General features: G+C 52.4%; 2 protein-coding genes across 4 annotated transcripts; both read right to left on the minus strand.

The window, feature by feature from the left end:
• Positions 1 to 6,877: 6,877 nt before the first annotated feature.
• Positions 6,878 to 15,071, minus strand: LOC115409513 (CCN family member 2-like). Of its 2 annotated transcripts, XM_030120728.1 has the most exons (6): positions 14,878 to 15,071; positions 10,194 to 10,298; positions 8,715 to 8,931; positions 8,249 to 8,500; positions 7,943 to 8,175; positions 6,878 to 7,183 (listed from the first exon to the last, which is right to left on the minus strand). In XM_030120728.1, the coding sequence occupies exons 2-6, from the start codon at positions 10,245 to 10,247 to the stop codon at positions 6,878 to 6,880; spliced, it is 1,062 nt and encodes a 353-aa protein (XP_029976588.1). In that variant the 5' UTR covers positions 10,248 to 10,298; positions 14,878 to 15,071. The 2 variants fall into 2 exon arrangements, with proteins under 2 accessions (XP_029976588.1, XP_029976587.1); XM_030120727.1 differs by lacking the exon at positions 14,878 to 15,071 and having other exon boundaries at positions 10,194 to 10,467.
• A 3,178-nt stretch (positions 15,072 to 18,249) lies between these two features.
• Positions 18,250 to 26,892, minus strand: LOC115409289 (syntaxin-12-like). 2 transcript variants are annotated; one of them, XM_030120396.1, is made up of 9 exons: positions 26,786 to 26,892; positions 25,668 to 25,790; positions 25,491 to 25,560; positions 22,010 to 22,247; positions 21,884 to 21,927; positions 21,699 to 21,804; positions 21,430 to 21,502; positions 20,149 to 20,231; positions 18,250 to 18,723 (listed from the first exon to the last, which is right to left on the minus strand). In XM_030120396.1, the coding sequence occupies exons 2-9, from the start codon at positions 25,762 to 25,764 to the stop codon at positions 18,628 to 18,630; spliced, it is 807 nt and encodes a 268-aa protein (XP_029976256.1). In that variant the 5' UTR covers positions 25,765 to 25,790; positions 26,786 to 26,892; the 3' UTR covers positions 18,250 to 18,627. The 2 variants fall into 2 exon arrangements, with proteins under 2 accessions (XP_029976256.1, XP_029976257.1); XM_030120397.1 differs by having other exon boundaries at positions 25,668 to 25,786; positions 26,786 to 26,857.
• Positions 26,893 to 27,114: the final 222 nt, after the last annotated feature.

The following is a 27,114-nucleotide window of genomic DNA, read 5'->3' on the forward strand; positions in this document are numbered from 1 at the left end:
CTGAGTGTGTTTGAGCTGTGCGAGCAGAAATGTGACCCTCTGTTCTCCTTACATAACGTCAGCCTGCTGCTGCTGCTGCTTCATTTAAAATTCACCACAGATATTTTTAGAGCAGGATCATTCAGCTTTCTATTCTTAGCTGAAGGAATAAAGGGAACGAGACACACAGGATATCTAAAAAAAATTAAATAAAAAAAAAAAAAAAAAATATATATATATATATATATATATATATATATATATATATATATATATATATATATATATATATATATACACATATTAATTTATTTGAGAAAATGGGAAGCAGAAAGTCCACCAGATGACAGGCTGTGGTGACAAATACTAAGACCTGCAGGAAAACCAAAACTCTGTGGAATAAAGAACATTGATAATAGATGATAGAAGAAAGCTGTCCAGTCTCTCCATTCATCAACAGTCCAAATATCAGTTAAATATCAGTCCATATCAGCAGAATGTCAGCTCCAGTCAGGCTCCTTATCAGTCCTACATCAGGACTAGTGTCAGTATGGCATTTGAGAAGACAGCCATGTCATTTTGTCAGTCTGAATTTCGTTGCAGCTCTTCATATATCACTGAAGTTGTTTCATTGATCTGATGATTACTGTGAACTCTGCAGAGCAGAACTGTCCTCTGTCCTGTTACAGCACCGGCTCGTCATGTTGCCGGGACGTCAGCGAACGCCGTTTTCACTGGTTCTTCTGCGATGCTTTTATTCCGTTCAGGGCTCATAGCAGTGATTTTTGGTTGATCGGGTATCAACTCGCTGATCTTTTCTCCACGGAGCCTGTTTCCATCCTGCCTGAATCGGATGAACCGCAGCATGAGACTTTCAAACTTTTTAAACTTTTACATTGTTTATATTATATTCCCAACACAGAAGTAAGAATGAAGTGTCGGATCGGGAGGGTGTTAAGTCAGAGTGATCAGGACGTCCCTAGAAATGGACACTGGTTGAGACTCAGAACCGGTGAACTCAAATGCACAACTCAAAATCTGGTGGATTTTAATAAGAAGTCTTTTATTTTGCTCAGAGTTTAATATATATATATATATATATATATATATATATATATATATATATATATATATATATATATATATATATATATAAATAACAAAAGGCATTCACAAGGAGGATCAAAAATACTGAAATCAAAAACTGCTGAGGGTGGAAAACATGGAAACCTGATCTGTGACAAGACGGTCTCTGACAAAACCAGACAAACTGGCAAAAAGACAGAGAGAGACAGGGGTCGTTTGTACATGAGGGACGAGACAAGAGGTGAAAGGAAGGTAGGCAAGGAAGAGCGTGAAGACAACCAGAACCCAGGCTGAGGCCAGCACTAAACATCAACACACTTCACAGACAAAACGTATATTCTCAACGTTTTCAGAGCCAAGAGGCCAAGTCCCAGATTAAACATATAATCCTTCAAAACGGAGTGATAAAATGACGTGAGCTGACAGGGTGAGCTCTCCTTCCCACTCCGTCAAATCATAACTTAATGATGGTTGTAGGAGTCGTTTAAACAGGTCAGTCTGTCCAATAATGCCACCTGGCCAGTCCGGAGACGAGACGCAGCTTTTCAACCAGCATCTTCAGTAACTCCTCATCACTCCACCTCCTCTCAGCAAGAAGCCCGGTTCAGCTGGAGTCAAAGCCTTATCGGGAACCAGCGTCTGAAACGCTAACTTCCTCCATAAAGAGCTCAGCGGAGGATGAAGTGACAGGGCCACATTAGACCGCAGGAGCATCATTGTAGAATGAACTTTCCCAACTAGTTCAGTCCATCTCTTCGGTAGGATGGAGCAATGTGAAGTTCACATTCTGCCCGAACCAACGACCCAATGACATGTCGGCCCAACAACCAGCCAAACAGGAAGTAGAGCTGCTGCCAGCAGTCCGGGCGGTCCAGCATGAGAATCTGTCAGTCCACTCATCCCTTCATGTGTACAGGATCTGTCAGTTTTCCACATCCTGTTCTGTCAGTGTAAAACGCACAGCTGTGCATGCTGGGAGTATTCCGTTGCCGAGAAGTCGAGCAGCCATCTTGTTCTAATTTGATCTCCAGGAGCAGAGAGACCCCGGGTGACGAGATTCTCCAATCAGGTGCTGCTCGGTAACTCTGAACTCTACATGCTACATGCTACATGCTACATGCTACAGGCTAAAGCGTTTCAGGGCTCACACACTGGTTGATGTAACCCTAACCCTACAAAAACCAAACAGTTATTTCTATTGAACTAGAACTGCCACCTTAATGTGGTGGGGGAGTTTGAGAGCCCGCATGATCCCAGGAGCTATGTTGCCGGGGGGCTTTATGCCCCCTAGTAGGGTCTCCCATGGCAAACAGTTCCTGGGTGACGGGCCAGACTGAGAGCAGTTCAAAACCCCCTATGATTAGAAAAAGAACAAAGGTCGTTACGTCGCCCGGTATGGCGCAGCCGGGGCCCCACCCTGGAGCCAGGCCTGGGGTTGGGGCTCGTAAGCGAGCGCCTGGTGGCCGGGTCTTTGCCCACGGGGCCCGGCCGGGCTCAGCCCGAAGGGACGACGTGGGCCTGACCTCCGGTGGGCTCACCACCCACCGAGGGAACCAAAGGGGCCGGGTGCAGTGTGGATTGGGTGGCAGCCGACGGCAGGGTGCCCGGCGACCCGATCCCCGGACACAGAGACTGGCTCTAGGGACATGGAATGTCACCTCGTTGGCGGGGAAGGAGCCTGAGCTTGTGAGGGAGGTTGAGAGGTACCGGCTAGATATAGTCGGGCTCACCTCCACACATAGCCTGGGCTCTGGAACCCAACCTCTCGAGAAGGGCTGGACTCTCCACTTTTCTGGCGTTGCCCGCGGTGAGAGGCGGCGGGCTGGTGTGGGTTTGCTTATAGCCCCACAGCTCAGCCGCCATGTGTTGGACTTCTCCCCAGTGAACCTGAGGGTCTGGTCCCTGGTCCTCCGGGTCGGGGATAGGTGCCTCACTGTTGTCTCGGCTTACGGGCCGAACAGCAGTGCAGAGTACCCGGCCTTCTTGGAGTCCCTGGGAGGGGTGCTGGACAGTGCTCCGACTGGGGACTCCATTGTTCTACTGGGGGACTTCAACGCCCACGTGGGCAATGACAGTGAGACCTGGAAGGGGGTGATTGGATCGCACGGCCTCCCCGATCTGAACCCAAGTGGTGTTCTGTTATTGGACTTCTGTGCTAGTCACAGTTTGTCCATAACGAACACCATGTTCGAGCACAGGGGTGTCCATAAGTGCACTTGGCACCAGGACACCCTAGGTCGGAGGTCGATGATCGACTTTGTTGTCGTGTCATCTGACCTCCGGCCGCGTGTTTTGGACACTCGGGTGAAGAGAGGGGCAGAGCTGTCGACCGATCACCACCTGGTGGTGAGTTGGATTCGCTGGCGGAGGAGGAAACCAGACAGACTTGGCAGACCCAAACGTGTTGTGAGGGTCTGCTGGGAACGTCTGGCGGAACCCTCTGTCAGCATGGCATTCAACTCCCACCTCCGGGAGAGCTTCTCTCATGTCCCGAGGGAGGCTGGGGACATTGAGTCCGAGTGGACCATGTTCTCCACCTCCATTGTCGAAGCAGCTGCTCGGAGCTGTGGTCGTAAGGTCTCCGGTGCCTGTCGTGGCGGCAACCCCCGAACCCGGTGGTGGACACCGGAAGTAAGGGCTGCTGTCAAGCTGAAGAACGAGTCCTATCGAGCCTTGCTGGCTCATGGGACTCCCGAAGCAGCTGACGGGTACCGGCAGGCCAAGCGAACTGCAGCCCGAGCAGTTGTGGAGGCAAAAACTCGGGTCTGGGAGGAGTTCGGGGAGGCCATGGAGGAGGACTATTGGTCGGCCTCGAAGAAATTCTGGCAAACCGTCCGGCGCCTCAGGAGGGGAAAGCAGGTCTCCGCCAACACTGTTTACAGTGGAGGTGGGGAGCTGCTGACCTCAACTGGGGATATTGTTGGACGGTGGAAGGAATACTTCGAGGACCTCCTCAATCCCATCGCCACGTCTTCCGTGGAGGAAGCAGAGGCTGAGGTCTCAGAGGTGGACTCGTCCATCACCCAAGCTGAAGTCACTGAGGTGGTTGGCAAGCTCCTCGGTGGCAAGGCACCGGGGGTGGACGAGATTCGGCCTGAGTACCTTAAGTCTCTGGATGTGCAGGGACTGTCTTGGTTGACACGTCTCTGCAACATCGCGTGGCGGTCGGGGACGGTGCCTCTGGATTGGCAGACCGGGGTGGTGGTCCCCCTGTTTAAAAAGGGGGACCGGAGGGTGTGCTCCAACTATAGGGGGATTACACTCCTCAGCCTCCCCGGGAAAGTCTATTCCAGGGTACTGGAGAGGAGGATCCGACCGATAGTCGAACCTCGGATCCAGGAGGAACAATGCGGTTTTCGTCCTGGTCGTGGAACAGTGGACCAGCTCTATACCCTCCATAGGGTGCTCGAGGGTTCATGGGAGTTTGCCCAACCAGTCCACATGTGTTTTGTGGATTTGGAGAAGGCATTCGACCGTGTCCCTCGTGGTGTCTTGTGGGGGGTGCTCCGGGAATACGGAGTCCGGGGCCCCTTGTTAAGGGCCGTCCGGTCTTTGTATGACCGGAGTAGGAGTCTGGTCCGCATTGCCGGCAGTAAGTCGGACCTGTTCCCGGTGCATGTTGGACTCCGGCAGGGCTGCCCTTTGTCACCGGTTCTGTTCATAATCTTCATGGACAGAATTTCTAGGTGCAGCCAGGGGCCGGAGGGGGTCCGGTTTGGGAACCACAGGATTTCATCTCTGCTTTTTGCAGATGATGTTGTCCTGTTGGCTTCATCGAACCCGGACCTACAGCATGCACTGGGGCGGTTCGCAGCCGAGTGTGAAGCGGCAGGGATGAGGATCAGCACCTCCAAATCCGAGGCCATGGTCCTCGACCGGAGGAAGGTGGCTTGCCCCCTCCAGGTTGGTGGAGAGACCCTAGCCCAAGTGGAGGAGTTCAAGTATCTTGGGGTCTTGTTCACGAGTGGGGGACGGATGGAGCGTGAGATTGACAGGCGGATCGGTGCAGCGGCTGCAGTGATGCAGTCGTTGTATCGGTCCGTCGTGGTGAAGAAGGAGCTGAGCCGAAAGGCGAAGCTCTCGATTTACCGGTCAATCTACGTTCCCACCCTCACCTATGGTCATGAGCTTTGGGTCATGACCGAAAGGACAAGATCCCGGATACAAGCGGCCGAAATGAGCTTCCTCCGTAGGGTGGCTGGGCGCTCCCTTAGAGATAGGGTGAGGAGCTCAGTCACCAGGGAGGAGCTCGGAGTAGAGCCGCTACTCCTCCACATCGAGAGGAACCAGCTGAGGTGGCTCGGACATCTGTTTAGGATGCCTCCTGGACGCCTCCCTAGGGAGGTGTTCCGGGCATGTCCCACTGGGAGGAGACCCCGGGGAAGACCCAGGACACGCTGGAGAGACGATGTCTCTCGGCTGGCCTGGGAACACCTTGGGATCCTCCCAGAGGAGCTGGAGGAAGTGTCTGGGGACAGGGAAGTCTGGGCATCCCTGCTGAGACTGCTGACCCCGCGACCCGGCCCCGGATAAGCGGTAGAAAATGGATGGATGGATGGATGGATATTTCTATTGATCAGGTAATCGGCGGCTGGTGGTTAGTAGCAGCAGCTGGTTTCAACACCTCTCTGAAGCTTTCCGACCTGTTCTGACTGGAGCAGGATGAAGGTCACATGACCGTCCACTAACTCTGCATTGTTTTCTTCATACATTCATGATTTTATTAGCAAGTTGTTCAGAGGCTGCAGCCGTTCAGGAGCCGTTCAGGAGCCGCTCAGGAACCATTCAGGAGGCATTCAGGAGCCGTTCAGGAACCATTCAGGAACTATTGAGGAACCATTCAGGAGCCGCTCAGGAGCCGTTCAGGAGCCGCTCAGGAACCATTCAGGAGCTGCTCAGGAACCATTCAGGAGGCGTTCAGGAGGCGTTCAGGAACCATTCAGGAACCATTCAGGAGCCGCTCAGGAACCATTCAGGAGCCGTTCAGGAGCCGATCAGGAGCCGCTCAGGAACCATTCAGGAGCCGCTCAGGAGCCGTTCAGGAACCATTCAGGAGCCGTTCAGGAGCCGCTCAGGAACCATTCAGGAGCCGCTCAGGAGCCGTTCAGGAACCATTCAGGAGCCGTTCAGGAGCCGCTCAGGAACCATTCAGGAGCCGTTCAGGAGCCGTTCAGGAGCCGATCAGGAGCCGCTCAGGAGCCGCTCAGGAACCATTCAGGAGGCATTCAGGAGCCGTTCAGGAACCATTCAGGAACCATTCAGGAGCCGCTCAGGAACCATTCAGGAGCCGTTCAGGAGCCGTTCAGGAGCTGTTCAGGAGCCGATCAGGAGCCGCTCAGGAACCATTCAGGAGCCGTTCAGGAGCCGCTCAGGAACCATTCAGGAACCATTCAGGAGCCGTTCAGGAGCCGTTCAGGAGCCGATCAGGAGCCGCTCAGGAGTCACTCAGAAACCATTCAGGAGCCGTTCAGGAGCCATTTAGGCGCCGTTCAGGAGGCGTTCAGGAGCCACTAAGAAACCATTCAGGAGCTGCATGAACATTTCCATCTGTCTGTCTGTGAACCAAGCAGGACCAGCCAGAGGAGAAGGTAAAACATGTGTTTTCTTCTCGGTCCTTTGTTGCCACTGGGTAAGAGTTCTCAGTAGACTGCCTTTTCCACCACGAAGAACCAGGTTCTGGTTCATCGCTGGCACCACTTCCAGTGTTCCAATCTGGCTCCCTCTGAGAATCGTCTGTTTTTCTGTCCATTGAAAAGGAGCCCAGAGAGGGCCACGTCGTTAACCCCACCCCCCACCCACACCCCCACCCGGGTCACAGGGTGCTGTCGTAGTCCCCGCTCATCCTCCGGGCGCTGGACGCCAGAAAGATGTCGTTGTCCTGCTGGCAGTGGTGATGGCAGGAGCAGGTCTTGATGAACATCATCTTCCTGGTGAACACGTCTCCCTCGGGACACCGGAACTCCACGCTGGCCGTGACGCTGGTGGACGGCGTGCAGCAGCGCCCGTCCGTGCACACGCCGCAGAACCTGGGTCGGTACAGCCTGCTGCTGGAGCAGCCCGACAGTCTGAAGCGCATCCAGAGTTGGGCTCTGGGAGTCCGGATGCATTTCTTTCCTTTCTGTACGGAGAGAGGAAGAGAAACGAGTGTCAGACGACCCGGGCCTGTCAGCTGCGCCGGGAGTGCGCTAAACAGGCACACTGAAGGTGAACTGCTGCTGATGCCTGTGGACACGGGTCAGGTTATTCAGCATCAGCACAGGTTTATCTGCCTCTAGGGTATCGTCGTCACCAAGACGAGACACACCATCTTCATCCTGGCTCCATTCTGACTGACGGTATGTTCCGGCAACTTGTACCAGAATGGACAGAACAGGCCGTCCTTCCCCAGGAGGCGCTGGTCTTTTAACATTTGCAGGAAACTTATGTGGATGTTCTCCTCGTCGGCAGTGGCCAGCATCCTGTTCTATGCTGTGGTGTTCTGGGGAAGGGGTGGAACCAAAAGGAACGCAACCAGACTGGACAAAGCAGTCAAGAGGTCTGGCTCTGCAGTGTTCATTAAACTGGACTCCCTGGAGACAGAGGCCCAGAAGAGGACCCTGAACAAGCTGGACTCCCTGGAGACAGAGGCCCAGAAGAGGACCCTGAATAAGCTGGACTCCCTGGAGACGGAGGCCGGGACGATCCTCTGCAGGTGTAAAGCTGTGATTATGCCCACCTTGTCTACTGGCTCTCTATCACCTGTCATCACGTGCTGCAAACTCAGAAACACTCAGCAGCATCGGCCTCTCAGACCTGGATGGAGCTCTGACTTCCTGCTCCAGCCGGATCTGCCTGCAGCCGTGGGCGTGTCGGTGGTGCAGTGGTGAGTGGGGCTCACCCGGATGTCCCTCTCCTGCTGGCTGCTGCAGGGTCGCACCATGCAGATCCTGGTCTGCCGCTCCAGCTGGCAGCGCCGGTTGTCGTTGGTGACGCGGGACGAGACGCCCATGCCGCAGCTGGCCGAACACTCGCTCCACGCCGTGGTCTGGACGATGCAGTTCTCTCTGGGACTCTCAGCTGGAAGTCCAGGAGGAGACGACTGGGGCACCAAGGGACGGACATGAGACACTCCTACAGGAAGAGGAGGAGCATTAAAGAGAGGAAACACACACACACACACACCCTGAGTGGTTGGGTGTCTGACCTGCGCTGACGGCCTGGTAGTGGCGTTCTGGGGGGGTTTGGTGACAGACCCAGTCCTCGCAGCACTTCCCGGGGATGTGGACCGGCCGTGGGTACGGACAGTCCGGGGACGGCGGCCGGGCCTTGGTGGGACACGTGGGCACACAGCCGATCTCCCCATTCATACACACACACTGGTGTTTGCAGGTGGGCCGGAAGGACTCGCCGCTGCCGTACGTCCGCCTGCCGAGGACACACGGCTGGCCGTCCTGAGCTGTGGACACAACGCACGGCGCCATCAGAACCGCTCCCGCCGCTTCCTGTGGAAGTCAAGGTCATCACTGCTGAAGAGAACATGGAGCATCAGTGGTTTATAAAGCCGCTCTGTCTTTTTGATCATGTTTGGGTGTTGTTGAAGGAGTGTCAGCGCCACGGCTGCCTGAGAGAGGAAGCCCTCTCCAGGCTCCAGGCCGCGGTGTGCCAGTCACCCATGCAGACGCCGGTCTGGGTGTCGCTCAGCAGGGTGTAGTCGCAGTAGAGGTCCTTGTGGTGATCGCAGGGCTCCAGCAGGGAGCAGGGCTCCCTCAGCTGCCGGGCGCACACTTTACAGCAGCCGCAGCCGTCCAGCACCAGGCTGGTTCCCACAGGGCAGCGAGGGGGGTCGGCGGGGCAGGAGCAGGTCTGGGAGCAGTCCTGGGACACCGTCTGACACATGGAGACAAGCACCGAGACAGGGGTCCGTCTTAGGAAACACGTCTTCAACCCAGTCCTCTGTCAGTCACCACAACCATGAGACCATGGTGCAAATAAATGTTAGAGGCTCTCATGTGGAACCAGCTTCTCGTTCCAGTCAGGGAGGCTGAAGACTGTTCTGCAGCGTGAAGCTGCCAGACCTGCTTCAGGACAGTCTGAACCGGAGTCTAGTGAAGCTGCTGCAGGTTCAGACTGCTGGGAGGACTTCACTGCACCCCCAGAACGACTGAACAACAATCATCTCAGGGCCGTTTTACTGAGAAAAGACTAGTTTTTCATATAAGCAGCAGGAAAAGAACAGCTCTGAACAGGAAGAAACCTGCAGAACCAGACCCAGAGGGGACTTCCTGTAGAACCAGACCCAGAGGGGACTTCCTGTAGAACCAGACCCAGAGGAGACTTTGTGTAGAACCAGACCCAGAGGAGACTTCCTGCAGAACCAGACTCTCAACACTTATAAAGGATGAATCACTGATGTCTGGACGTCAGACTGTCTGTACTTGATAAATGAATCTGTTAGCATGAGGACATTCTCAACAGTGATCTGGAAAGACTCAGCTTCTGGGTTCACAGTCAAAATAAATGATCTGAGTGAGAATTAAAGCTTCATTCACACCATTCAGCCAGAATTCACCTACTCACAGACGTCATCTGGACTTCATCCAGTGAAGCTGCTCAAAGTGAAAACTAAGAAAATCTCAATCTCAACCATTTCAGTCAAACCAGAAGGGTCAGAAACCCTCCAGGTGTGTGTGAAAAATAGACAGAAAGCAACACTGCTGGTTTCAGTGTCTGGGTTGGTTTTTCCTGCAGTGAGTCTCCACCAGAGTTCAGTTAAAGGCTCCATGTCTCCAGCAGCCTGCGTCCTCCCGCCTCCTGGTCCCTCAGACCACCTGTATGTGAAAAGGTGTCGCCTCTCCGCCACTGTTCCTGTTGCAGTGCCAGCTTCCTGCCACCAGAGGGAGACTGTGAGCAGCAGTCCAGAAGTCTGTTTTCCATGTTCAGCATCAGCTCTCAGTGACAAAGGAGGCAAACAGGGCAGAGACAGATGGAGCGTGCACGGGACGTTCTGGGTTTGAATCACTGTGCACATGTCCTGTGGTGTGACTCAGAGCCTCAGTCAGCCTCGGTCACGTGGGAACCGGACTCACCCTGCAGCCCAGCAGTCTGGAGGAGCCTGGACTCTCAGAACATGAGTGAAATGAAAAGCTTACCGACTGGAGGACGGCCAGGAGCAGCCAGAGCGCCTCTGGGACGTGTGAAGACATGTTTCCTCGGCCGGACCCTGCTGCTGCTCCCTCGGTGGCGGACTGTTGAACCTGGGAGGAGAAACGGCTTAAATAAGGCGCTGGTGGGTGTAGCTGCCGAAACCAGAGCCGTGCCATTCTGCTGAGCTGCCAGGCAGAAACGTCCCACTTCCCCTGATCCCGACTCCCCCTGTCCTGCTCCAGGTGGAGGAGCTGATCAGAGCTGCTGCAGGCAGTCCGCCAGGACAGGCTGCAGAACAACACCCAACAGGAGCAACACCAAACAGCAGAACAACACCAAACAGCAGGAACAACACCAAACAGCAGAACAACACCAAACAGCAGGAACAACACCCAACAGGAGCAACACCAAACAGCAGAACAACACCAAACAGCAGGAACAACACCAAACAACAGGAACAACACCAAACAACAGGAACAACACCAAACAACAGGAACAACATCAAACAGCAGAACAACACCAAACAGCAGGAACAACACCAAACAACAGGAACAACACCAAACAACAGGAACAACATCAAACAGCAGAACAACACCAAACAGCAGGAACAACACCAAACAACAGGAACAACACCAAACAACAGGAACAACACCAAACAGCAGAACAACACCAAACAGCAGCAGAACAACACCAAACAACAGGAACAACACCAAACAGCAGGAACAACACCAAACAACAGGAACAACATCAAACAGCAGAACAACACCAAACAGCAGGAACAACACCAAACAACAGGAACAACACCAAACAGCAGAACAACACCAAACAGCAGCAGAACAACACCAAACAACAGCAGGAACAACACCCAACAGGAACAACACCAAACAGCAGAACAACACCAAACAACAGCAGGAACAACACCAAACAGCAGAACAACACCAAACAGCAGGAACAACACCAAACAACAGGAACAACACCAAACAGCAGGAACAACACCAAACAACAGGAACAACATCAAACAGCAGAACAACACCAAACAGCAGGAACAACCCCAAACAACAGGAACAACACCAAACAGCAGAACAACACCAAACAGCAGCAGAACAACACCAAACAACAGCAGGAACAACACCCAACAGGAACAACACCAAACAGCAGAACAACACCAAACAACAGCAGGAACAACACCAAACAGCAGAACAACCCCAAACAACAGGAACAACACCAAACAACAGAACAACACCAAACAGCAGGAACAACACCAAACAACAGGAACAACACCAAACAGCAGGAACAACACCAAACAACAGGAACAACATCAAACAGCAGAACAACACCAAACAGCAGGAACAACCCCAAACAACAGGAACAACACCAAACAGCAGAACAACACCAAACAGCAGCAGAACAACACCAAACAACAGCAGGAACAACACCCAACAGGAACAACACCAAACAGCAGAACAACACCAAACAACAGCAGGAACAACACCAAACAGCAGAACAACACCAAACAACAGGGACAACACTGAACAACGACAGAAAAACATCAGGAACACTGAAGGAGGTGTAGAACTCCTGGAACGGAGAACACAACCAGCAGAACAGCCCTGCCCTGCTGGTGTTGCATTGTGGGACAGAGGGCTGGTGGGCCGGCGTTCAGAGGACGACTCCTGCTGAACGAGTCACAAACAAATGAGGGAAACTTTCCCAGCTGTCTGCAGGATCGGGACGAACACAGAGTTTAGCAAAGCGTTCAAACATTCCACTGCTCTGGAGATCACCCCTCTGGTCCCCCCCGCCCCCCCTTGGAGAGCGCTGGTTCTGGTTCTGCTGACGGTTCTGTCCAGAGAGCGTTCAGAAGAGCTGAGCTGCTGAACGAGACGGAAGCGTTCTGAAGCCGGGCTCGGGTCTGCTGGAGGAGCCTCAGGCCTGCTCAGGCCTCTGAGCAGCGACAGCTCCAGCAGGAGGATCTGCTTCAGAAACACTCACTCTGGCAGCCACAGGGTCGAGTTCAGGCCTGATTTTCATTTGTTGCTTTAATTATCATTCTTGTAAATCACTGGCTGGATTCCAGGATTAGAAATATTTGAGTCTAATCTGAGGAATGTGTATTCATTAGGGTCATTAAGACATTGGGGGTGTTTGCTGATGTTAATATTTCTTTGTAAATTGATTTAATAAACTTTTTGATTGTTAGATCAGTAAAAAAGGGGCGGAGTCACATCGGTCTGCTTCCTGCTCCGTTTCAGACACTCCTCTGTTCTGTTCGCGATCTGCTCTTTTGTTTTATGTTTTATTTTATTTTTTAACATTCAAAATAAATATATTCATTCATTCACTGAAAATCCAGCAGAAGAGGTTCTGGGTTTCTGCTCCAGTTTTATGGTCCATGTTTCTGTTGTGGGTTCTGGTCTGGGTTCTGGTCTGGGTCCTGGTCTGGGTTTCTGTTCTGGGTTCTGTTCTGGGTCCTGGTCTGGGTCCTGGTCTGGGTCCTGGTCTGGGTTTCTGTTCTGGGTTCTGTTCTGGGTCCTGGTCTGGGTCCTGGTCTGGGTCCTGGTCTGGGTCCTGGTCTGGGTCTGTGTGGAGGGAACCGGTCCTCCGCTCCTTCATCCCTCCTGGCTCGCTGCCAGCCTGGAGCAGGACCGATCATCCTCCAGCCCCGGATCCTGCTGACGAGGCGGCTCCCCTCCCAGCTGGCCCCGCCCCCAAACCAAACCAAACTCTAGAGCCGTCTCTGGGTTCTGGTCATGGTCGTGGTTTTAGTTGTGGTTTTGGTTCTGGTTGTTCTCCTGGTTCTGGTTCTCTTCGTGGTCTTGGTAGTGGTTGAGGTTGAGGTTCTGGTTGTGGTCGTAGTTTTAGTCGTAGATGTTGTGGTTCTGGTTCTGTTGGTCGTCATGGTTCTGGTTCCGGTTGAGTCCTGGATCAGCTCCAGTGGACCCTGCGTCTCTCTGGCCTCTCTTCGACCTTTGACCTGGCATTTCCTGGACTGCTGCTGTGATGACGCGTCGGGGAGGCGGCGGCGGCGGCTGAAGCCTCTGACAGCTGACCCGGGTCCCGGGTCCTGGGCCGTGGTTCCCACTCCGCCCTGCAGCTCCTCCCGTGTTTGGATTTGAGTGAAGTCAGCCGGTCTGGTTTATTATGGGAGCTCACGGCGCTGATCCGGCTCCGGGGCCAGGACCAGACATGACTGCAGCGTCTGGGGGGTCACGCCCTGCCGGGCTCTCCCGCTGCTCCTGCAGAGCCCGGAGCGAGCGGCTGAAACACAGCGAGACGAGAACCGCGAGCCGGGAACTGCCTGAGACCGGGTTCGTGACCCATCGTCCACCTCCAGCAGGAAGTCCAGCAGCTGACTCTGGCTTCCTTTGAGCTCCTGGAAAGAACCTGCCAGCGAGGAGTTTCCCTGAAACCCGCCGCCGCCGCCGCCGCCGCGCTCAGTCAGGGTCTGATGTTCTCCAGAAGAGACCGGTCCCAGATCTGAGCTGCAGGCAGAGTCCTGGTCCAGGTTAGGGCTCTGCGAGCTTTGAAAGCTCTGACAGTGAAGGTGCTCGGTGGCGCAGTGATCAGCACTCATGCTTCACAGCAAGGAGGTCCTGGGTTCAAGTACCGGCTGGGACTCGAGGCTTTTCTGTGTGGAGTTTGCATGTTCTCCCCGTGTGTGTTAATTGGTCACCCTGCTCAGGGACTGGCGTATTGACACTACTGTAGAAAGAAGGGTGAACAGTACGAGCTGTCCCTGATGAATAAATAATAATTAAAAGAAGAATGACGGCAGAGGCCTGGCCACGCCGAGGTGAGGTGACGTGTCCCTACCGTCTCCCGGACCGGGTCAGTCTTCCTGTCTCCTGACTGAGGCTGCTGGCAGAGAAACTCTAAATGTGAGTGGAGTGTAGTAATGTTCTAGAAATAACAACACAACTCCACACTTCTCAGCCCTGGGAGGCTCCGGCCTGCTGGGCTTCCAGGTGTTCGGTCTGTTGTTCGGTCCGTCAGTCCAGAACGTTCCGCTGTCCTCTGGCCAGCTGGCGGTGGGCGTGGCCCTGCTGATGCTCGGAACACTCTGTTCTGGCAGCGCTCCGCTTTCTGGAAGTCAGCAGGCGATGATGATGAACACGTCCGTCCTCTGCTAACCGCGGCTGTCCGGCAGGATCCGGAGCCGTTCAGCCATGCTGTCGGATCACCGCCCTGCTCCTCCAGCCAGGCCTCCGAGCCTCGACGGCCTCCAGCCAGCGCCCTGCAGTCAGTGTATTCATGGACTGCATTTTGATTTTGATTTGATTTGAAAACTTTATTTCGAACATGTAAAAAAAACATAGGTGAGCAAAAGAAAAAGAAAGAAAAAACAGACATCCAATCAAATACACAATATGAAAAAGTCATGACTATGTGTCTTTAAGGAGGAGGAAGAAGAAAACCTACATTTTTCTAGATCAGGTCAACACCAGTACAGCATCCTCCTGTAGAGTTCTATTGTTCCTTTAATCTACTGTTCCTCTGAGGTTTAAGTGTCAAACATGTTTAGTGGAACCCTTTAAATTCCAACCTTCAGTAAGCCACCTGTCCCTTTAAAGGTGCAGTTTAATCTAAAACTAATATCTGGCTCAGCAGTCATGTTAATATGTTTCAGACCTCCGGGGGACCGCCAGATTTCTGACTTCTTAACTCAAACTACGGACGGGTTTTCTTTACCGACTGTATGAGTCTGTTCCACCCCCGCTGGATGTTTTGAGGAATGTAGTCAGTGAAGTAGGCAGTGAGGGTGAGCTCTTCGCTGCATCTTCAGTAGAGCCAGGAAGGTCACGTCTGACTTCAGCTGTACTTGTTGAATGTTTCGTACTCGCCGAAGATGATCGGATGTCATTTCACACGGTTCCAGCGTGGTTGATCCTGAACGGAAGCAGGTCCAGTCCTCATGTAGTCCGGTGGAACTGGAGCTCGGAGCAGCGGTGAGGAGGAGGGAGGCCTCACTGCAGCTCTGCAGCCACACAAAGAGCTGAAGGAGCGCCGCCGACATGCTGCTGCCGCTGCTGCATGGCAGGAAATTCCAGGACCGCCGCAGGAATGCAAACAGCTCCAGCAGCCATGATTCACTTTCCATTAGAGGGAGGGAGAGAGGCCCGGTGAGGAGGGGCTGACGGTAAAAATGGTAAAAACAGGAAAACACTGAGTTCGGTGGGCTGCAGCAGTCCTCCTCCCGTCTGACCTGGATTCAGAGGAGGGGGTCTTATGAGACCTGGAGCTGGTCCTGGACATTCCCTACAGGAAGCATGGAGAATGAGAAGAGGATAGATCCTACAACAGAACCCTGTGGAACTCCATCAACTTTGATCTGAGCTGAAGAATCACCGTTAACATTAACAAAGTGGAGCCTGTCTGCTAAATATGAAGGAACCAGTTTAATGCTGAACCTTTAATCCCAATAAGAGACCAGGACAGGGACCGGGACAGAGACCAGGACAGAGACCAGGACAGAGACCAGGACAGAGACCAGGACAGAGACCAGGACAGAGACCAGGACAGCGACCAGGACAGAGACCAGGACAGGGACCAGGACAGGGACCAGGGCAGAGACCAGGACAGAGACCAGGACAGGGACCAGGACAGAGACCAGGACAGAGACCAGGACAGAGACCAGGACCGGGACCAGGACAGGGACCAGGACAGAGACCAGGACAGGGACCAGGGCAGAGACCAGGACAGAGACCAGGACAGAGACCAGGACAGAGACCAGGACAGGGACCAGGACAGAGACCAGGACAGAGACCAGGACAGAGACCAGGACCGGGACCAGGACAGGGACCAGGACAGAGACCAGGACAGGGACCAGGACAGGGACCAGGGCAAAGACCAGGACAGAGACCAGGACAGAGACCGGGACAGAGACCAGGACAGGGACCAGGACAGAGACCAGGACAGGGACCAGGACAGGGACCAGGACAGAGACCAGGACAGAGACCAGGACAGGGACCAGGACAGAGACCAGGACAGAGACCAGGACAGAAACCAGGACAGAGACCAGGACAGAGACCAGGACAGGGACCAGGACAGAGACCAGGACAGAGACCAGGACAGAGACCAGGACAGGGACCAGGACAGAGACCAGGACAGAGACCAGGACAGAGACCAGGACAGAGACCAGTCCTCTGTGCTGTGATGAGCTCTGAAACCTGATTGAAAAGACTCTAACAGGTCATTGTTATATAAATGGTCACAGAGCTGACTCACAACAGCTTTCTCTAGGATTTTAGAAATAAAGGGAAGGTTGGATATTGGTCTGTAACTGGTTAGAACTCCTGGATCAAGGGGGGCTTTAGAGGAGAGGTTTAATAACAGAACCTTAAATGCCTGTGGAACATAGCCTGTTACTAAAGATAAGTTGATCTGATCTAATATTGATGTACTGATCAGGGGGAAAATGTCTTTAAGCAGTCTGGTTGGGATTGGATCTCATGTACAAGTTGTAGGTTTAGATGAGGAACTCAGAGTTCAGTAGGATGGAAGCTCAGCAGCTGTGATTCAGGTTCTACTGGCAGGTCTGAGGATGTGGTTGGTTGGTCTGGGACCACTTTGGGAGAGTGCTTTCAGTTTTATCTCTAATAGTTATGATTTTGTCATTAAAGAAGTTTATAAATCATTGCTGCTTCAGGCTGAGGGGATCTGAGGCTCAGCAGAGCTGGACTTCCTGTCAGCCTGGCTCTGGTATTAAAGAGGAACCTGGGGCCGTTCTGGTTTCTTCTATTAAGGATGAATAGTAGGCAGTTCCAGTTTTACGTAGAGTTATTCTATAGGTTAACAGACTATCTTTCCAGGCAGTACGAAACATTTCTAGTTGGGTTAGACGCCATTTCCTCTCTAGTTTTCCAGCTGATCTTTTTAATGTTCTCAGTTGTTGGTTCTACCATGGAGCTCGTCTCCTGAGGGGTCATGTGATTAACTTCAGGGGAGCAGCTGAGTCCAGTGTGGAGCAGAGTGAAGCTGCTGCTTCATCTACAACTAAATCAACTTGAGTGGGGCTAATGCTAATGCTAATGCTAATGCTAATGCTAGGACAGCTGCTGATTGGGTCCTCAGATGGAGGGAAGTTAATATTGATGGATCATTTCCTTGAATTTGGTCACAGTATCTTCTGACAGACATCTTCTAAGTTAATTTTTTTCCCAGGAGCTTTAAAGCCAGTTGTAAACTCAGATGATAACAGGAAGTGATCAGACAGAGAAACTGTTAATTGACCAGTGTCAGTACCATAGGTGAGAAAAAGATGGAGGGTGTGACTGAAGTGATGAGCAGGTCTCAGGGTGGAGGGCGGCTCAGGCGAGGCCTTCATCAGCAGTGTGAGCATCTCCTCTTATTTCCCTGCAGCTCTGAGCAGAAGGCCGACCGACTTTCATTCATCTGGTCCGACGACAAGCAGGGTCATGAAAGACGCACAGCAGAGTCACAGACCAGACCAGACCAGACCAGACCAGGACAGACTGCTGCACACACGGTGTGGATGTTTTTGTCTCTGGTGACAGTTATGAACCTGTAAAGGAGCTGAAGGACCTACAGGACCAAGACCCTCCAGGATCTGGACTGGCCCCCAGCAAAGATGAACCTCTGTCTTTATATTTTTTCATTGAGTCTTTGATGGAAAGCTCCGGTCAGTTTGTGGCATCCAGTCGGTCTGGGGCGTCCGGTCGGCCTGGTCTGGGGCGTCCGGTCGGTCTGGTCGGTCCGGGGCGTCCGGTCGGTCCGGGGCGTCCGGTCGGTCCGGGGTGTCCGGGGTGTCCGGTCGGTCCGGTCGGTCCGGGGCGTCCGGTCGGTCCGGGGTGTCCGGGGCATCCGGTCGGTCCGGGGCGTCCGGTCGGTCCGGGGCGTCCGGTCGGTCCGGGGTGTCCGGTCTGGTCTGGGGCGTCCGGTCGGTCCGGGGCGTCCGGTCTGGTCCGGGGCATCCGGTCAGTCCGGGGCGTCCGGTCGGTCCAGGGCGTCCGGGGTGTCCGGTCGGTCCAGGGCGTCCGGGGTGTCCGGTCGGTCCAGGGCGTCCGGTCGGTCCAGTCACAGTTGAGCTTGCAGACGCAGCAGGAGTGTTTGAGACATTTATTATACAGACCATCAGCATCATAGAAATAAACTGAAAACATTTCACTGGTTCGATCTCCACCTGAACAGCAGATCTACACACGGCTCTACGTGGATTAACGGTCTCATAGACGTTTATCTTACAACATTTACTGTAAAACCAGAAGCAAAGTGCCACAGCCGACAGGAGACGTGGAGCAACGTCCTGGAAGACGTCCTCTCCCGTCTTTACATGTGAGTACAGTGAGGGTTAGAGAGAGGAGGGGACAGACGAGGACAGGGTTGATACAGGGCCGCGCCTCCTCTGGAGACTGGAAGCAGGCGGGACGGAGCGGGAGGGGGAGGGGGACGGGGACAGCGGGGACAGGATGGGGGGGGGGTTCAGTTCTTTGAAGCGAAATAGATGATGATGGACAGGATGACCAGGGCCACGGAGCAGACCAGAGCCAGGATGCACATCTTCTTCCTGGACTTTTGCTGCGGAGGGGAGGGAGACAGCAGTTAGAACAGCGTCCTCCGTGTCCTCCGTGTCCTCCGTGTCCCGCTGGCTTCAGTCCGGCCGCCGCCGGGCCGGAGCGGAACCGGGAGAACCGGAAGCTGAAGGCCGGGACACACTGCAGGAGGATCAGAGCCAGCGAAGGTCTGACTGTCAGCAGGATGCTAATGAGGCGGGGGCCGATAGTTCAGAACATGTTTAATATTTCCCATCATACACCCTGTTGTGTGTGGAGCTGAGAGCCGACCGGAACACACCTCCTGATAAAGCTCCCTGATTGGCTGAACAGCTCCGCCTCTCCAGGGTGTTGATGCTGCTGATTTAAAGATCCCGTCTCAGGAATATATGTCAGTGAAATATATTCACTACATGACTGGAACAGGAAGCCAGAGCTCCTGAACCCAGCAGTGCAGAAGTGAGTGGGTAATCCGCAGTAACTGTATCGCTCCTGGATGAACCGGATTTCCTCCATTCAGACCCAAACCCCGACCTGATCCATTCATCTGCATCTCCGTCCTGCAATAATCCCGACGTTTTAGTTCACTCCATTATTAACCATCACAGAAGAATGTGGGGGGGGGGCTTTCCGCTGACTGTGTGCCTTCAGAGCAGACAGAGCGACGTATAATGAAACTTTTCCTAATCAAAGCTCAACGAGTTTTTACTCTGGTCTAAACTTTCCAATCTGGGGGCAAAGAGAATGATTTGAGATAGTTGGTGATTTAAAAAAGTAGCTGTATTTGTCACAGACTGCTATAGTAACTTATTTCTACTGCTCCTCTCTGGAGCCAAAAGTAAAAAAACACACATATTAATAAGCTGAATTATTATCAAATGTAAATTATGAGGGAATTAAGTCAAACTGTGTCCCCTCTTCTGCTCAAGTCAAGTTGGACTCCTGGAGGTTTGGAAGAGTGAGGAGCCGATTCTCTGATGAAGAACCTTCTAGTGTTCTGCTCCTCAGTGGCTCCACACACTGGAACATCAGGAGAGGACAATCTGTCTCCTGCCGTCTTCCAGGGTGTCTCTGACTCCAGGACACGGAGGCGTCCCGCAGGGTGTCTCTGACTCGGGGACAGGGAGGCGTCCTGCAGGGTGTCTCTGACTCGGGGACAGGGAGGCGTCCTGCAGGGTGTCTCTGACTCGGGGACAGGGAGGCGTCCTGCAGGGTGTCTCTGACTCGGGGACACGGAGGCGTCCTGCAGGGTGTCTCTGACTCGGGGACAGGGAGGCGTCCTGCAGGGTGTCTCTGACTCGGGGACAGGGAGGCGTCCTGCAGGGTGTCTCTGACTCGGGGACAGGGAGGCGTCCTGCAGGGTGTCTCTGACTCGGGGACAGGGAGGCGTCCTGCAGGGTGTCTCTGACTCGGGGACAGGGAGGCGTCCTGCAGGGTGTCCCCGGCTCACCTGGTAGTAGGCGGCTCTCTGCAGCTGCTCCGCTCCTCGCTCCACATGCACCTCCGCATTCTCCACGTTGGCCTCGATGCTGTCTGCACAACACAGGACACACACTGTGAGGGAGGGAGGGTGTGTGTGTGTGAGACGGTGTGTGTGTGTGTGTGTGTGTGTGTGTGTGTCAGCACTGCACTACACCACAGGAGGAATAACAGTCCTAATGTCCCACTTCTCAGAAAATCTAGTTTTGTGAGACTAAAATAATTCAGTGCCGTGTGTGGTGCGTGGTGTGTGGTGTGTGTGTGGTGTGTGGTGTGTGTGTGGTGCGTGGTGTGTGTGTGGTGTGTGGTGTGTGGTGTGTGGTGTGTGGTGTGTGGTGTGTGTGTGGTGTGTGGTGTGTGGTGTGTGTGTGGTGTGTGGTGTGTGGTTGTGTGGTGTGTGGTGTGTGGTTGTGTGGTTGTGTGGTTGTGTGGTGTGTGGTGTGTGTGGTGTGTGGTGCGTGGTGTGTGTGTGGTGTGTGGTGTGTGGTGTGTGGTGTGTGTGTGGTGTGTGGTGCGTGGTGTGTGTGTGGTGTGTGGTGTGTGGTGTGTGGTGCGTGGTGTGTGGTGTGTGTGTGGTGCGTGGTGTGTGGTGTGTGGTGTGTGGTGTGTGTGTGGTGTGTGGTGTGTGGTGTGTGGTGTGTGGTGCGTGGTGTGTGTGTGTGTGGTGTGTGTGTGGTGTGTGGTGTGTGTGTGGTGTGTGGTGTGTGGTGTGTGGTGTGTGGTGTGTGGTGCGTGGTGTGTGTGTGTGTGGTGTGTGTGTGTGTGGTGTGTGTGGTGTGTGTGGTGTGTGTGGTGTGTGTGGTGTGTGTGTGTGTGGTGTGTGGTGTGTGGTGTGTGGTGTGTGGTGCGTGGTGTGTGTGTGTGTGGTGTGTGTGTGTGTGTGGTGTGTGTGGTGTGCGTGGTGTGTGTGTGTGTGGTGTGTGTGTGTGTGTGGTGTGTGTGTGTGTGGTGTGTGGTGCGTGGTGTGTGTGTGTGTGGTGTGTGTGGTGTGTGTGGTGTGTGTGGTGTGTTGGATGACCCTCCTTCCCGGGGCTTTCCGGGTGCATCAGTCCTACATAAAGACGTTCAGCTGGATGTGTGCTGAATCACCCGCTGAGCTCTGCTTTCACCCGTTCAGAGTTCTGCTGATTTCACATCTTCAGGACAGTCTGCCGTGGAAAGTGTGAGTCTGCAGAGAGTACTTCCTGTGGTCGTCCAATGAGAGCTTCCTATTGGCCGATGGGCGGGTCCTGATCCGGATCCACGGACTCACCGATCATCTCTCCCTGGTCGTGGATCATCACTGCCAGGTCCTTGAAGATCTGGTTCACATCCAAGATGTCCGACTGAAACACGGAGAGAGAGGTCAGAGGTCAGAGTGAGGAGGAGGGGGACGAGGAGGAAGAGGAGGAAGAGGAGGAGGAGGAAGAGGAAGAGGAGGAGGAGGAGGAGGAGGAGGAGGAGGAGGAAGAGGAGGAGGAGGAGGAGGAGGAGGAGGAGGAGGAGGAGGAGGAGGAGGAGGAGGAGGAGGAGGCGTCTGACCTCCAGCTGTCGTATGTTGGTCTCTCGCTCCCGGATCAGCTCCAGGTCCTCCTCTGTGATGGCCGCCTCCTCCGTCTGGGTGCTGATGGGACCAAAGTCCTCCTGACTTCAGGAGACGAGGACGAGCAGAGACAGTCAGCGGGAGTCGGTCTGGGGGACACGCCCACAGCCGCACACACACTCACTTCTCAAAGGACACCAGCTTCTCGTCCCAGGCGTTGTCCTCGGCCTGCCGGAGGGAGAGACAAGCCGAGTCAGAAACCAGAGGGACGCTGAGGAGGACGCCCGGTCCCGGATCCCCGCCGACCCACCGACAGCCGCGAGCCGGCCCTGGCCCTCGCCACCGACTCCTTCTCCTTGTCGGCGGCGCGCCGCTGCACCGCCTGGAAGTTGTTGAGCGCGGCGGAGAAGTCGTTCATGAGCCGGTCCCTCTGCAGCCGCTGCTGCCGCTGCTCCGACGCCGAGGCCGGCGGCGGCAGGCCGCCCAGCGCCTTCAGCTGCCGGTTGGTCTCTTTGGCCAGCTGGTTGGTGGAGTGCTGGATCTGCTGTCTGGAACACAGAGCGGGGAACCGGGGAACCGGGGAACCGGGGAACCGGGACCAGCCTGTCAGAACCCAAACCGGACCGCCGGGGTTCTGCTGGTTCGGCCTGACCGACTCATTTAAATGTGTTAACGGCCTGGTCACAATCTTCCTGTGAAATGTATTGTGTGTGTTGTTATTGTCTTCTAATGTGGTGTAGGCTAGTGTTTGAATGCATTTGAGAGTGTGTTTGGACAGCCAATGGCTTACTGAAACAACAACATGCATTTATTTCTGCATGTTTCATTGATCATCTTCGCCAAGACGATTTGATGTAAGGTTTTTTGTAGGAAAAAGGGCGTTATATCTGGTCAAAACAAGATTGTTTGAATTTTAGGAGCTTCATTTTCAAAGGAAATCAGAAACATATTGAAATACTGTGATGTTTTTTGATAATGGATGTGATTACTTTTATTTTGCAGGTTGTTTCGTACAAATTCGAGCTGTGGGGGCCGAGCTGTGTTCCGCGAAGCTGGAAGCTCAACTCGTTATATATTTCTCTATTTCAGCTGATTTTTGACTTAATGGAGACTTATTTTTTAAAATAAGCACAATATAAGCCAAGGCCATGTCTAAAATATATCTATTATGGTATTGGATCAGTTTCTGACCAAAAATAGCATCAGCAGTATACTATCTATGAAGTTACAAAGGCTGAACTAATATACGAGGGGGGACCCAAAAGTTTCCGGACTGATTCTATTAATAAAAAAATACAATGAATTTCCGACTTTGGCCGCTAGATGTCGCTACAGGATAGCCTCATGCATAACTGTGCCAGGTTTGGTCTTCCCCCGTGATGCGGTCAGCTGACAGTCACTGTTTATGTTGACAGAGTGACACCCCGCTCTTCGATTTTTCAAGATGGCGGATATCCACGGATATGCGCTCTGTCAAAACATTTTGTTTTTTATTGGGAAAACAGCGGCAGAAACACTCACCATGTTGCAGACATTCTTTAAGAAGGATTCTCAGGGTGTCTGAGTGGTTTGGGCCCTTTAAGAGTAATCAGATTACATCACGAAGACCAGGCACGCAGAGGACAGCAATCCACTTCCAGAACAGAGGAAAACGTCACAAAAACTGAAGAAGACATCATGGTAGATCCACGCAGGACTTTTGATGACATTGCAGTTCTGATGGGAGTATTGTAGAGATCCAGACAGATCATCCTCAGGCGGTTATTAGAAGCAGGGAGACGAAGGCACCCGGAAATGGCCGCCTCGCAGCAGACAGCAGACCACAGGACGCCCCGTTACGCACAGAAATAGCACCAAATGTTGTGCGTAAAGCATATTTTTGGACTAAAACCGCAACCAGCCAGCCTCCCCACCGCCATATTCCCCTGATCTGGCCCCAGACGACTGCTTTTTGTTGTCAAAGATGAAACTGGAGTGGCAGCGGAAAGGTAAGACAGGCATACAGGCGGGGAGGGGAAATCGAAGTTCTATCTTTCCGGCACAGTTACGCACGATCATGGCGACTCTTCTGAACAGTGAAAATCTCGGGTGAAGCGTTGTATTCAAGCCAAAGGAGAGTATTTTGAAGGTGACAGTTTCAAATAATTGCGAAGATTAAAAAATAAAAAGTTATAACCACAGTCCGGGAACTTTTGGGTCCACCCTCGTAGTATCTCCATGTCCAGAATTTCCGGTAGTGTCCGTACCCCTATCCAGTTCCTCATTCCTACTATGTATTTGGCTTGAGCTGAATGTTGTATTTTATATACCTGGGTAGCACTATTTGAATGATGATATGTTGTGGATATAGTGCACACAATTAATATTACAACAGTTGCAAATGGGATCTGTGGTTTGCAATTGTAGTGTCCGTCCCCCATGTAGTGTCCATACCCTCGCATTTTGTTATTCCACTTAGAAGTTGAAATTCTTGATATTATTGGAACATGTGAGCATGTTGAAAAGGGGTGTATTTATCTACAACTCTCAAGACAACATATTTGCCTAAAAGTACATCTTTTACCCACAGAAAACTAACGCAGAGAATCGAAGCAAGGACTTTGAATTCCAAAATTCCTCTTTTTGAATAACTCGCATAATGCTACGGGAAAATTCTCATTTGGTAAATTTGGTAATGGTAGTTGCCAGATAATTTAAACAACAATTTCAGTGACTTTATGTTATTTCACTGCACTACCAGTTAGAGGTCGACCGATTCATCGGATTGGCCGATTCATCGGCCCGATAGGACGTTTTACAAACTTCTGAGTGTCAAGATTTCAGAAATAATGCAGTTGTTGTTGTTCATTTGATACAAATCAGTTAAGAAACATAAATTACAGCAATCCAGCAATGTGCAAATTGTATGTGCAGACATTTATATTAAGTTTGCAGAAAAGATAATTTATTTTCCACATATTTCATCACATTTGCACGTTATAGAGTCTTTTGTGGTCATTTGATGGGCAATAAAGCAGAGTTCTGTTCATATATTTTACTAAATTAAACAAACAACTGAGTTTATTAAGTTGTAGTGATGCTCTTCATCTGTTTTAAGTCTTGTTATGCTATCCAAGTCATGCTAATGTAGAGTCCATACCCCATTTTACCTCGACATCTTTAACTGATCACCATTTTACTACCAAACAAGATTACTGGATGAATTTTTTTGCATCTGATTGCTCGAAAACTGTAGTATAGTGAAAATAAAAATTGGCACAGTTTGTTGAGGCTGAATTTTTTAGTCTGCTGTCCACCTGGAGTCAATGTTGATTGTGACCAGGCTGTCAGGACTTTTCTGCTCATGACCAGCTTCAGAAACTGGACTGTTTTCTACCAGATTAACCCTTTAATCACACGGTTCCTGCAGTTAATCGTGATTAATCACATTTCTGACTGATTGATGAAGCTGGTCTTGTTCCAGAGGTTTTGTTCTACATGATCACAGTAATAATCCACAGAATGAAGCTCCTGATGTGAGCCCACATGAACACCGAGGCGATCAGGAGAGCCCCCTGCTGGTGGAAATCAAACACTACACCTACACTAAACAGCAGGCCTGGATGTGTTCATTTGTCCACCTTGAGAATTCCAGAATAAATACTGTGAAGTTCTGAAGATCCACAGAGGGGGGCTGAAACACACCCAGCTGTAAAGATGAGCAAGGCCAGGAGAGTTCATCAGTGTGTGTGTGTGTGTGTGTGTGTGTGTGTGTGTGTGTGTGTGTGTTTGAGGGCGGAGTGTGTTCTTACAGACGGTCCTGCAGCTCACAGGAGTCTTGTCTGGTCCCCAGCTGGTTCACAATGTTCTTTATCTGAGCAGCTGTCACACACACAAGAACACACAGCGTCACACACAGTTCCTGTCCGGAGAGAACACCGATCAGGCCGTAGAGACGGCGGACAGCAGCTCGGACGAGCGGCGCTCACTGTTCTGTGTGATCCTCTGGATGTTGGAGCTGCATGTCTGGATGAGGGAGCTGAAGTCTGCCGGCGAGGACCGGCTCTCTGTTCTGGAGTACGACATGGCGGCCGGCGTCCGTCGAGGTCTGGCTGCAGAGAGGGACACACAAAGAGTCCCGGGTCTTCCTCAACAAGACCGAGACGTCGGATTGGAAACATCCTGCGGTCCTCAGACACCGAGACCGATTTCACAGTGTTCTTTATTAATCTGTCCAGTCAGGCTTGGATTCAATATTTATCTGTACACTGGGCTCCATATCTTTTTAAAGCCAGAGGTTTTTAACATATCTGACTGCCACCGATCATGGAAGAGAGATTATTTATTGTCACGCGATTTAAGTCAGCCAAACCCACATTCAGCCCAATTTCATTTGGAGTGGTAAAACAGCACCAGAATAACCTTTAAACAGAATGTTAGCGCTTTGCTGTGTCATGCTGCAGAGCACACATGATGAAAATGTGGATATTTTCACCAAAACGAAACTATTACAGCAGAAAATGACGCCGATCTTAACATACACACAATTTTAATGGGACCTTCTGGTGTGAAATCCAGTGATGTGGGGGCTGCTTTTGGCCCGCTGGCCTTATATTTAACACCTGTCGTTCAGAGAGATATGATTGAATTGATAAGTGAACACCAAGCCAAGTGTCTCCTGTTCAGGGAATCGAATGATTCTTATTCAGTCCAAGGCTGCTGACAGAAAGACGTATTTAACGGAGGAATCCGGGGCAGTCTGGTCATCCTCCGGCTGCAGCTCAGCTGGTAGCCTCCCGGCTAACCATGCTAGCTGTCAGCCTCCCGGCTAACCATGCTCGCTGTCAGGGAAACATTCAGCCCGGCGACGTGAAAACCTGCTGAACGTTTAATGACGGCAGAGAGTCGAAGATAGAAGGTGATCTTAACTCAGCGTTTCCTGTTGAAAACGAAACATTTATCTGCTCTCCAGCTCAGCTGTTAGCCTCCCGGCTAGCTGATGCTAACCTGCCCGTCCGCAGACAGACCGGACAGCCCGGAGGCTCACCGGCAACCGGCAGCTCCGCGGCCTCAGCGGCCACGAAGGGAACGTCAGAGCCATACTCACCGCTGAAAGGGACTTGTTTCTGGGAAGAAACTGTGTTATTTTTTTTGGTTCAGGACAGCAGTAGAGATATTTTTCTTCCTGGTCTGTGACGTCACGCCGTGACGTTGCCAGCGCGCCTCAGCGCCCCTGCCGTCCGGAGGGCGAACTGCTTATGGATATACACAAAGACTAGTTTTTTCTTCACAAACCTCAAGAATTAGAACAGAGAATGACTCCACTGTCAACATAAAAGTCAACTTTAACCAAACCTTATGGAATAAAACACAGCAGGGCACAGCAACCAGGCAGAGAGGTGTCATGGCGGCACCGCGGTCTCAGTTCAGGTCCAG

This window comes from Salarias fasciatus, chromosome 22 (genome assembly GCF_902148845.1).
Source record: "Salarias fasciatus chromosome 22, fSalaFa1.1, whole genome shotgun sequence".
Lineage (NCBI taxonomy): Eukaryota > Metazoa > Chordata > Actinopteri > Blenniiformes > Blenniidae > Salarias > Salarias fasciatus.